General features: G+C 38.5%; 1 protein-coding gene across 21 annotated transcripts in view; it reads left to right on the top strand.

Moving 5' to 3' along the window:
- ATP9B (ATPase phospholipid transporting 9B) overlaps positions 1 to 12,017 on the top strand; it is a 280,109-nt gene that overhangs the window by 112,760 nt on the left and 155,332 nt on the right. For 20 of the 21 annotated variants that reach the window (XR_013525960.1, XM_035271402.3, XM_035271403.3 and 17 more), the window contains one exon: positions 542 to 622. The exons of the other annotated variant lie outside the window; for it this stretch is intronic. Coding sequence is in view for 10 of the 20 variants with exons in the window: in XM_035271402.3 (XP_035127293.3) it covers positions 542 to 622 (81 nt within the window). In the remaining 10 variants the exon portion in view is untranslated. The remainder of the gene's footprint in view (positions 1 to 541; positions 623 to 12,017) is intronic. 21 annotated transcript variants of the gene reach the window in all.

The raw sequence follows: 12,017 nt of genomic DNA on the forward strand, positions 1-12,017 counted from the left end.
TCCCATGTGGTTTTCTAAGTATGTGTCATAAGCATGAGGTTCAGACACACTGGACAGTCGTGTCATCTTCATAGCTTTAAGGAAGGCAACGCTTAGGTTACAGTGATCGGTGCTGCTCTAGCAAACACATGTAAACAGATCTAGGAATTTATTAAACCGTCTTATAAAACTTATGAGGAATTGTGATGGTTCCTGAATTCCCTCTGAATACTGAGAGATCAAGGTGACTTCAAGATTTTCCTTAACAGGCTCCACCTCTACCATTGGAGCCCCATAGACAGGCCCTGGGGCTGCGAGTTGTGAGCGTCTCCCGCATGATCTTGTCTCACACCTGCTGCAAGAGCATGCTCTGTCGGGCTTAAAAATGATTTCTTTATTTACTGATATTCTAATTTATAGTGTTGGCACACAAAAATCTAAGAAAATCAATGATTGCTTTTGGTAAATAATATATGAAAAATAGTAATTAGCAAATGAAAAATTTCTAAGTACTTTTACTAAATTATAACATTATAATCAATTCAGACGTTCTGTGTTCCAGGACCTTTTTTCTATCAGTGCTTACGTTTATGCGCAGAAACCACAACTGGATATTCACAGTTTTGAAGGCACATTTACCAGGGTAAGTTACACCTGTTGTTCAGTACAAATATAGTTCCTGTGTAAGTTAAAAGTAGCAGTCTTTTATTTGAGACAGTAATTCAATGAAGAATAAATTCAAACAGATGTTTCAAACTAGGGAGGGAAAACCTGTGTAATGTTTGAAGTTCTTAAGCGTATCTGTATTAAATATATCTTTGGGATGCATTTATTACAGTTTTTGGAATTTTCTTTAGCATATTTACTAATAAGATCTTTCTCTGCTGCAATAATATGAATCAGTTAAATGAAATAATTTAGTTCCATTTTGACTGAATAATTGGTAAACTGATATTTACATCATGTCTGGCTTTCTGCTATCTGAGTTGGGTGGGTAATTCTATGTATGAGTCTGTACACGTGTGTTATGTTTCTTTATACACATATCTACATTTCATTGCCATTGCCACCTACTTTTATATTATTACAGAGTTTTGTTAAAGCTGGAAGCACTCTGCCCCTGACTAATAGGGCTTGAGAGACTCAATAACTGTTTATTTTAATGGCTTATAACTGATACTATAAATGCTTTATAGTAAGGGATTTTCGTATATGACTATAGTTTATTTTTAATTGCTGCAGTTACTATTTTAGTGAGGCAGAACCTTGTGTAGGTGCATTCACCTTTGTTTCACTCTTAGTCACTTTCAGGGGCTAGCAAGCAGTTGTCATCACTTGCAAAAGCATTTACAGAGCTTATCTAGTGTGACAGTTAATGTGCACACTGTGGGAGTGTGAAGTGAGGGCACCTGTGAGGTCGTGAGAGTCCTGCGGGGCGCTGGGCCTTTGTAGCTGCTCATATCATAGGTGTGGCACACAAGCCTGTGTAAGAGCTTCATGGAGGGACAGCGAAGGAAGCGCGTCCTGGTGATAAGCATCATGGAATGAATTCTGAAACAAACTCATATCTTTTCTTTTTTAAACAAAAATAGTTATTATGAAAACAGTATGTTCTTATTAAAGACAACAAATGAAAATAAATATTACAAAAAGGTACCCTTAGTAAGAAAAATGAAAAGCTATTAATGTAACCACTCTTGAGAATTTGAAGTAGTATTTGCTCTTTTCCTTTTCTTTTCTTGCTCTTTCCTCTGATTGATATTGCTTATGACTTGGAAAAGTTGGAAATGTTTGCTAGACAGTATGTGGAAGTACATGGAAGTCGGGGAGCAAGTGCAGGTTGGCTAAAAAACTTGAGCTAAGGGGGAGTGTGCAACTCAGTTTGCAGGTGTGAAAAGGGCTGGGGTGTGTAGGACGAGAAACGTAACTAGGCTTGACCGGACGAAGCCATTGAAGGATCTTCAGCTTAGAAGAGAAATGATAAATGCAGATGTCTTAAAAAGATTCATTTAGAAGTTCTGATTCCCTTAGGATAATGGTGGCCACTTGACTTTGTTAACATATCACACAGCCTTCCAAAACAGGGTAACTGTGAGAGTAAGATAGTTTAATCTATAGCTGATGTTTACCATAAATGTGAGACAGAAAATACTGTGAGCTTCAGTTTACTGTAAGTGGGGAAAATACCCAACATAATACAGTTAGTTTCAGAGTCAGGATGGTACAGCAGAGGGGGGTTGTCTTGGGATGCTGATATCATCCCAGTTTTGCTCCCAAGGGAAAAAGGATTCCTAAGTAGGATAATGCATCCTGTGAATGAATTGGGTAAGCAAAGCTATGGGACATTGAAGGGACTTATGGAAAAAGTACAGGTTGGAAGTGACCTTAGGGGAATGTATAGGGACAGGGGCCACTGTTAAAAGGGTTGGTGGCTCTAGGAGGCTTGGTTAGGAAGGAAAAGACAAAATTGACCTTTCTGAAACACAGTAGTAACAATCAGAAGAGTCAGCCCACACCACTCTAAAAACAATGCTTTTCATTGAAGACATTGCATTTCATTGTGCCTGTAGAAGAAGGCACTCGAACTAAGAAACAAATTCCACCTGCCATCCTTGGAACAGGATTACTGATTCAGGAAGAACAGCTCTCATTATTATGAATAGTAAGAAGGAACTCATCTCGTTCTCTCACCTAGGCTAGAGTGCAGTGGTGCGAGCATAGCTCATTGCAACCTCAAACTTCTAGGCTGAAGCATTTCTCCCGCCTCAGCATCCTAAAGTGTTGGGATTATAGACATGAGAGCCATCATGCCTGGCCTAATTTAGTTATTAACAGAAGAAAAGAGATAAATGGGAAGCAAAATTTTTGACTAATAAAAATTTTCCAAAAACAAAGAAAGGAAAAACCTCAATGCAAAGTAATGCTATAACAATGCAATAAGCCTGTTTTAAATGTAGCTAACCAAACAATGGTATTTAGGAAAGAACACCATAAATCAGACATTTAAACATGCAAGAATCAAAATGGAATAAATTTTTCAAGAATGCAAGAATAAAAGCTCAAGAATAAAACAGGACATTGTGAATGAGAAGACTGTGACTTCAGGAGAACACTGAACGTGAACACCTGGGAAGGAAGGACTGCGTCACAGTGTGCCTGTGGGGGAATGTACAATAAGGTAGGGAGGCCGTAAAGAAAAGAGTCAAGGAAACGACATGATAAAAGAAGTGAAAAGGACTCGAAATTAATAGATGTAGACAATTGGCAGAAGGGCCCCACGTGACAGTCTTGAAACAAAATCATGAAACTGCTCAGGTATTTGTTATTAAATACACAGATATCTGAACATACACATTAAAAGGGCCCACCATACACATGAGGAAACTCCAGGGCGTGTACTGTCATATTTTACATATACAGGGAAGAATCCTTTGGTCTCCCTGGGGAAATGACCAATTCCTCACAGCTGGAAGGGGCCAGGTTGGTGTCAGTGTTCTCAGCATACAGAGCAAGACAAGAGTGGGGCAACCTTTCCAGGAGCTTCAGGGGAAGAATGTGTGAGCGGATCGTTTTGCTCCTTGGACACTGTCCTGCAAGTGCCAGGGCTGTGGAGAGCAGTCTCAGGCATACAGAATTCAGGGGGGGTGTACACATGCATCATCTCCCAGGAGATTAGCTCTGCCCAGCTGACAGATGATCTAGGTGGAAGTTTTCTGGTGATCACTGAAAATCTAACAGATCTAAGAATAAAAGAGTGGAGGAAGTATGGGTGAAAGATGATACAGAATATATGTATTTTATATGCTTCCTCAGGTAAGCAGCTGAAAAGCAAGAAGAAGAGGAGAGGAGAAAATAGAAGGAGCTCATTGATTGCTATGTGAGTGGAAAGGCAATGAGAGACTTCATGGAAAGCTGAGGAGCTCAATAGTAGCTGTCCACGCAAGGAGAGTAGGACGAAGGCAGGCTGCTGGGACACTGGTAAAATGGCAGCAACCAGAAAATATACACTTCACCAAAAATAAATTCTTTTTAAAAAATTAAACGACAGTTGATCAGTTCATATGGTGAAAGATGCACAGTACGCAGGCTCTTTCATACAGAAAATTAGCTGGATCAGAAAGGCTAAATAAAGGGTTAAGCAAAGATGCATCAAGCATATACAAATATTAAGGAAGCAGGAGGTGCAGCCTTGGGATTTAACAACAATACTAGTATAGAATCGAGAAAGCACTTAGAATACCAGTAAAGAATTGAGAAAGCACTTAGAATACCAGTACGGAATCGAGAAAGCATTTAGAATACCAGTACGGAATCGAGAAAGCACTTAGAATACCAGTAAAGAATCGAGAAAGCACTTAGAATACCAGTAAGGAATCGAGAAAGCACTTAGAATACCAGTAAGGAATCGAGAAAGCACTTAGAATACCAGTACAGAATCGAGAAAGCACTTAGAATAGAAAGCACTTAGAATACCAGTAAGGAATCGAGAAAGCACTTAGAATACCAGTAAGGAATCGAGAAAGCACTTAGAATACCAGTAAAGAATTGAGAAAGCACTTAGAATACCAGTAAGGAATCGAGAAAGCACTTAGAATACCAGTACAGAATCGAGAAAGCACTTAGAATAGAAAGCACTTAGAATACCAGTAAGGAATCGAGAAAGCACTTAGAATACCAGTAAGGAATCGAGAAAGCACTTAGAATACCAGTAAAGAATCGAGAAAGCACTTAGAATACCAGTACGGAATCGAGAAAGCACTTAGAATACCAGTAAGGAATCGAGAAAGCACTTAGAATACCAGTAAGGAATCGAGAAAGCACTTAGAATACCAGTAAAGAATCGAGAAAGCACTTAGAATACCAGTACGGAATCGAGAAAGCACTTAGAATACCAGTAAAGAATCGAGAAAGCACTTAGAATACCAGTCGAGAAAGCACTTAGAATGAGGCAAAGAAAATGCTGTAAAATAGTAGATTTTAAAATCTACCTGCAGTCCCAGTGGGTCATGTGGACAGAAAGGTAGTAGAGTTGTAGAAGAGAGCTAAGAACATGAGCAGTGAAGTAGATCATTTAAAATTTTTATGAAACTGTTCCCTAGCAGTTTTTATCTCAGCATATATAGAGTTTCAACAAAAGTTAAACATACATTTATTTGTAAAGAAAGTTTTAGTTCTGTAACTTAGAAATGATACAAACAGTCTTCTCTGATCGCAACAATAAAATTGGTAAGCAATAACAAAGTCAGTGAATGAAATGGCTTTCTGCCTGTAAATGTAAATACTATATATTAATCACTTTTTGTATTAAAGGAGAAATACAAACTGAAATTGGAGAATTTCTATAAAATATTGGTAATGGAAACACTGCATATGAGAATCTGAATCTGTGGGTCTATGTAGAAGTAGGAAAATTTATAATCTTGGTATGTATATGTATATATAGCAATAAAAATGAAAGAATGAAAATCATTGAATTACATATATGAGAAAGTGAACAAAAAGAATGCAGCAGAAGGAAGGACATATAAAGATGTATACTAAGTTCATACACCTAAGAGTAGAGCCTTCAAACCATTCTGTTGGGGGGCGCTTTCAGAAGCCAGGTAATAAATGGAGGTAAGTTTTTTTTTAAAAAATACTATGTGTTAAGTGATATAATATTGATTCAGAGTAAACTGTGATAAGTAAAAGTTGCATATAGTGATTCTCAGAGCAACCACTAAAAAAAGAAAGAGATCAATAGAGGTGATGAAGTTAGATGCTAAAGTGAGATTAACTTTTTTTTTTTTTTCCACCGAAAAAAGACAGGTGCAGGGAGCCAAATACTGGGTGTGACAACTAGAAAACAAAGAGCGAGATGGCGGACTCAGTAATTAAACATGTCTGCAGTTAAAAGGCAGGGACTGTCAGATTGCATAAAAACAAAGTACCCCAAATTGATAGAACTAATATGCAAAGTAAAATCTGTAAGAATGGATTTCTTCCTTCTAATCTATAGAATAAGGACATAATATTTTATTAAGAATACAGAATATTAAAATATTAGGAAGGCACTTTAGCATATTGACAGATACTATTAAACGCAGCAGCTACATAATACACATTCTTCAAAATCTCATGGAACAACCCCAAGTATATATAGTTGGATATAAAATAAGTCAGTATATTTTTTTAAAATTGCAATTATGTATTCACTAATTGCAATATGCAATTAGAAATGGATTCAAGAAGTCTTAAAAATCCTTAGGCATTTGGAAATTAAACTCATAAACCTAAAGTTTAAAATTAGATGGTTTAAATCCTCAAGTAAAAGGCAAGGATTGTCAAATTGTATAAAAAAAGCAAGATTTGGCCGGGCACGTTGGCTCACGCCTGTAATCCCAGCACTTTGGGAGGCCGACGCGGGTGTATCACGAGGTCAAGAGGTCGAGACCATTCTGGTCAACATGGTGAAACCCCATCTCTACTAAAAATACAAAAAATTAGCTGGGCATGGTGGCGCGTGCCTGTAATCCCAGCTACTCGGGAGGCTGAGGCAGGAGAATTGCCTGAACCCAGGAGGCGGAGGTTGCGGTGAGCCGAGATCGCGCCATTGCACTCCAGCCTGGGTAACAAGAGCGAAACTCCATCTAAAAAAAAAAGAAAAAAGCAAGAAGCAAATATATGGTGCCTATAAGAAAACACATTAAAAAAAAGATAAAAAGTAAAAAGATAGAAAAATATATACCATACCAACACCATCAAAACTGGAGTTGCTTATAGTAATACCATGCAAAATGCCTTTCAGAGCACAATGAGAAAAGGATTAGTTTATGATGGAGACATGTTAGCCCTAAACATTTATGCACTAATAACAGAGCTTCAACATACAGTCATGCACTGGTTAGAGTTACATTCTGAGAAGTCGGTTAGACTATTTCATCATTGTGCAGAAACTGTTAGAACTTCAGGGAGAAACTGACAAATTCACTATGATGGTTGGAGATTTTAATACCCACTTCTCAGTAATTGAACCAATAAGTAGGGAGAAAATCAGTAAGGAACCGTAGGGGTCAGGGCAGAGATGGAGGTGGGAAGTGTGGGGGTCAGGGCTGAGGCGGAGGTCGGAAGCCTCGGACTCAGGGTGGAGGTGGAGGTGGGAAAGGTTGGGGTCAGAACAGAGGTGGAGGTAGAATTGTTTCTGTCAGAAGTGACTTAGGTGGGGCACTGAATTTCCAGGCCACAATGCTAGTTGCCATCCAGGTTCTAGAGCCTGAGGCTCCCACATACCCTTTCAGGAGCGGCTGCTGCCTGCTGCCCTGGCTACTTTAGGAGAGTCAGTTGGCCCCTCAGGTCCAAGTGCCAAGTGTTGAGCACACACTGAATTTAGGAATGGGAATGGCTTCACCCCATGAAGCATGAGACAGGTGGTGATGAACTGATGATGGTGACCACTTGTGGGAAACGGTGCCACTTAAGAGAGAGAGACACTTATTTCTGGTTTTCACGCTAATTGTAGATACATTTGCCTTCTTAAATTACTGCAAGTTCTTCTTGAGTATAATTCAAACAGCCTTTCATTGCCTTTATTTGATGTTTTCTAACAGTTTTTTTCTCATTTTATAGATATATCTATTCTGAAATGTGAATCATTTTGATGAAAAGTTTTGATGTTTGTGTGTATTTTTCAAAAAGGAAGAAAATAAAGACATGATAAATAACTCGTTTGTAACTAGAAATGGGATTCAGATAAATTCAAATTCATCTTGGCATTAAGTAGTATTCACTTATTTTTCTTTTTTATACGGTAATATATATAAGACAAAATATAGCTTTCTTTTGTGTCAATTTAAATACTTAAATAAGAATTAGAACAAATTGGCCAGGCATGGTGGCTCATGCTTGTAATCCTAGCACTTTGGGAGTCTGGGGTGGGAATTGAGCCCAGGAGTTCAAGGCCAGCCTGGGCAACATAGGGAGACCTGATTTCCAATTAAAAAAAATTTTTTTTTATAATTGGCTTAGTGAGGTGGCTACAGCTGGCGCATGTCTGTAGCCTCAGCTACTTGGGAGGCTGGGGTGGAGGATCACTGGATCCTGCGAGCTTGAGGTTGAGGCTGCACTGAGCTGTGATTGTGCCTCTGCACTGCAACCTGGGTGACAGAGTGAGACCCTGTCTTAAAAAAAAAAAAATACGGAATTAGTGCCCATTAATTCAAGGTTCCTGTGGTAGTATACCCAGTATGCATGCTGAGGCTTGTGTGGTATCTAATGTGGATGTGCTGCTGTGATAGCATCTGCTTCCGCTTTCCTCATGAAGGGAGAACACCCTAAATTACTGGTTCTATAACGCTTTTCATTATATGCATGATTCATATGATTGTTATTGATATCACTACTTTTAGTTATTGTTCAAAATCTAGGCAGATTCTTTTGGAAGTTTGGAGTTGAAAATTATAGCCAGTTTTGAAATATTATCAGTGTCTGTCGTCCTTTGTTTCCATTCCTAAATTCAGGAATTTATAGTCACACTCCCAGTTAGTCATTTTGAGAACGTATTTTCTGCTGTAATTTATTTTGCAAACCATAGCACACTTATCATTGTTCATATCTTCTTCGACAGAGATACTCTCCTTCAACAAAGCAAACCTCTGTTTTTTGTTAAGCAGGATACACAGTTGAGAGAACAGTGTGAGATGGTGACACTGGTGTCCTCACCGAGGCAGATTGTATCTAGACACCATAGACCATTAAAGAGAAGGAAAGCTAACAGAATATTTTTGAGATAATTTATTTTCAGGCTTCCCAGTTTTTATTCTGTGCTACATGAGACTGGCAAAAAACTATCTTTTGGAATGATTTTCTCCATATTAGAAAAAGGTTTAGTATTCATAGTCAATTATTGCTATTCCAGAATTGAAAAATGCATAGCTATTGTGTTTTCTTCAACATAAAATTGTGCTAGAGACAGAAATATTTATAAGTAAAAACGGTCATGGAAAAGTAACAAGAAACCAGCTAAAATTTCTAAAACTAAGTTATATAGAACCTTTTGTTTACATTTGAGAAAACCTAAAATTTTTGTTTTTTAATGTCCTTAATCTCTTGAACTTTAAGATTAGTAGAAAATACTGACATGCACCAACAATTAAACTTTCATATTGAGTGAAGCATTAGGAAGAGTTTAAAGGGAATACAATTGTGTGAATTTCTGCTGGGTACTTTCAGGCAGGAGAACCGGGAGGAGCAGGTACCTGATGCCTCATGGGGTAGAAGGCTTAGAGTAAAAGGAGGCAGCAGGCCCTGGAGGAGCGGGTAGCTGAGGCTTTGTAGAGGCAGGAGGGCATGGAGGACCAGGTACCTGTTGCTTTGTGGAGGCAGGAGGGTACCTGATGCATCATAGAGGCAGGAGGGTGTGGAGAAGCAGGTACCTGATGCTTTGTAGAGACAGGAGGGCGTGGAGGAGGGTACCTGATGCTTTGTAGAGACAGGAGGGCATGGAGGAGCAGGTACCTGATACTTCATAAAAGAAGGTAACTTAGAGTACCTGCAGGCCTATGACCCATTATAGCATCATGCTGGTGGGCACTGGAGATGAAAGACATCTTGATTCTTGTGGAAATTAGAAAAAGAAGTTCATGAGTATTCTTTTATTTATTGGACAGTGTTTATTGCCTATTCTGTGCTAGGTGCTAGGAAGATAAAACACCCATTAAACATGGGATTAGGAACATGTCAGTTGCTCTGATACAATAAAATTCAGAATTTATTGAAGATGAAAATTGTATTTGCTTCATGCTTTGAAGTGATAACTATGGAATTCAGTATTTGGCTTCCTAATGCCAACTGTATGCTCAGTTGGCTGTGCCAGTGCTGGAACCCCTAGACCCACAAGCAGTTAAAGATACACCGTGTGGACTGTGTCTGGGAAGTAGCAATGAGGACATGTATCTTTTTGGTTTCTTCAGCAGTGCTAAGCTAAGTTAGACTGTAACACCAGTTGTATGAATGAATCAGAAATCGGCCATTTTGGTGCAGTCCTAAATTCAGTTACAAAGTAGTCTAATCCATAGTGGATACTTGCTTTTGTTTTTAAGTTGATATTTTTCTTGTTCTACAAACTTATAAAAGTCATAGGGAAAACTCAGTTTTTCTGGATTGTTTATCTCAGTATTGGATAAATTGTTAGGTATTTTAAAGACTGTAATGGTAGCATGTTAGCTACTGTCCAGGAGCTTACTTTGATCCAGTTTATTTGCTATTTGTAAATATATTAGTATGAAACTATAAGTATTTTGCATCTCCATACAGGTTAATTATTAGATTTTTATAAGTTGTAACTGCTAAGTACAGCAAAGTGTGTAACATGTTGTACTTGATAAACTGGAATTGAAGGAAGGAATTTCTAAGGGAATGTAGAATCGAAGGTATTTGCGAATCTGAAGAAATAGTAATAGGTCCATGCTGGAGTAAGCACATGGTATAGACAGATTGTTTCCATCCATGCCGCGTCTGTAGGCCACCTGCTTCCTTAAGACCATTGAAGTCACTGAGAAGACCTGTTTGTGTCCCTTGTGGCTGGCATTGCACTTCTGCCTACTGAGACCGTATTGTTAATGATGTAACCAAGGCACTGTTTAGTTAAATGCCAGTGTTTATTTTTGAAATGATTTTTTTTTCCCAAAGAAGCCGCACTCCAGCTGTGTCATAAACAATTCTATCATCATAGCTTTTACTCTCCCAAAGGGTGAAATGCTAAGGCCAGTCTTCAGGTCAGCAGGTCGCCTTCTTGGGAAGGGACGTAGCGAAAAGTTCATGCTCCTAGGGGCCCTGGGAGTCTGACCCTGAGCTGCACCTGCATTGCAGGAAGCTTTCCAACTACTGGGCTTGCTACTGGAGGCTTAAGAGGCAACTGGAGGCCAAACCCCTTCCTGAAATTAAATGTCATTGAAAATAGTTTCCAAATAATTGCAATATGAGGGGAAATATTTTGGAAACTGTTAAGATTGGTTTAGGTTCTGTGCCTCACAAATAAATAAATAAAGTGTATGAGAGAATCAGCTATCAAGCAGATATCTTCCAAGTGATAAGCAAAATGGCCACAACTTACATCATTTGAAAGATGTTTGATAAGTAAATAGAAGGAAAACACCAGTAGCATAAATGTATTTTGTACATGCAGCTTATTTTGGAAAATATGTTTTCTGTTTCTTTCCTTCCTTCCCAAATTTGATTCCTTTTTTTAAAAGATGTATCTCGATAGCAAATTATCATCTCATAATAAAATGCAGTTCTGTGGAGGTGGCATTACTTTACGGGAGACGCCCAACAGTCAGGGCAGTGTATGGCCCTCACTCTGTGCAGACATCGAGGTCATCGCCTCCCACACGGGAAGTCTTTCCTGTGTTACTTCTAGATGCAGGGCTGTGACCCTGCACTCCCTTATTCTGGTAATGCTTCCATAACCACAGTGCAGGCTATGACTTTAGGTTAAGATGAAAGAATTTCCAGATTTTAAATTGTAGTTTTCATCTCTGAGTATGAATACTAAAAGTGTAAGTGTAAAACTAGACTGTATGTATTCCTATTGTGATACTGATGTGTGGCCATATTTGTTTGTTACCTGTTTAGGTAATTAGCATCATATAACTTAGTTGAATTTTATTTAATTAAGAATATTCAGTGCAATAAGTGCATACTTTTAAAGAGGAATTTAAGAGAAATGACATTTAAAAAAATATGTTTCTTCTCGAACAATATCCACAGAATCATTTTCTCTCTCATGAATACATGTACACTGGAAAAGCATAGCCCTCGTTTTTAACGAGTGACAGGGAGAGGAAATTATGCTATGCATGCAAAAGAAATGTTGAAGAGTCGATTTGTGGTTATATCTGTGCCAGTATTTTCTACTTTCGCAGGAGTGTTGTTAAATGATGTATTGAAGATGTAGTTGAATAAGCTGGGCGTGCTGGGTTCACCAGTAAGCCCAGCTACTTGGGAGTCTCAGATGGGAGGATAGCTTGAGCTCTGGAGTTTGATATCAGCCTGAGCAACAT

Source organism: Callithrix jacchus, chromosome 13 (assembly GCF_049354715.1).
Source record: "Callithrix jacchus isolate 240 chromosome 13, calJac240_pri, whole genome shotgun sequence".
NCBI classification, from domain to species: Eukaryota; Metazoa; Chordata; class Mammalia; order Primates; family Cebidae; genus Callithrix; species Callithrix jacchus.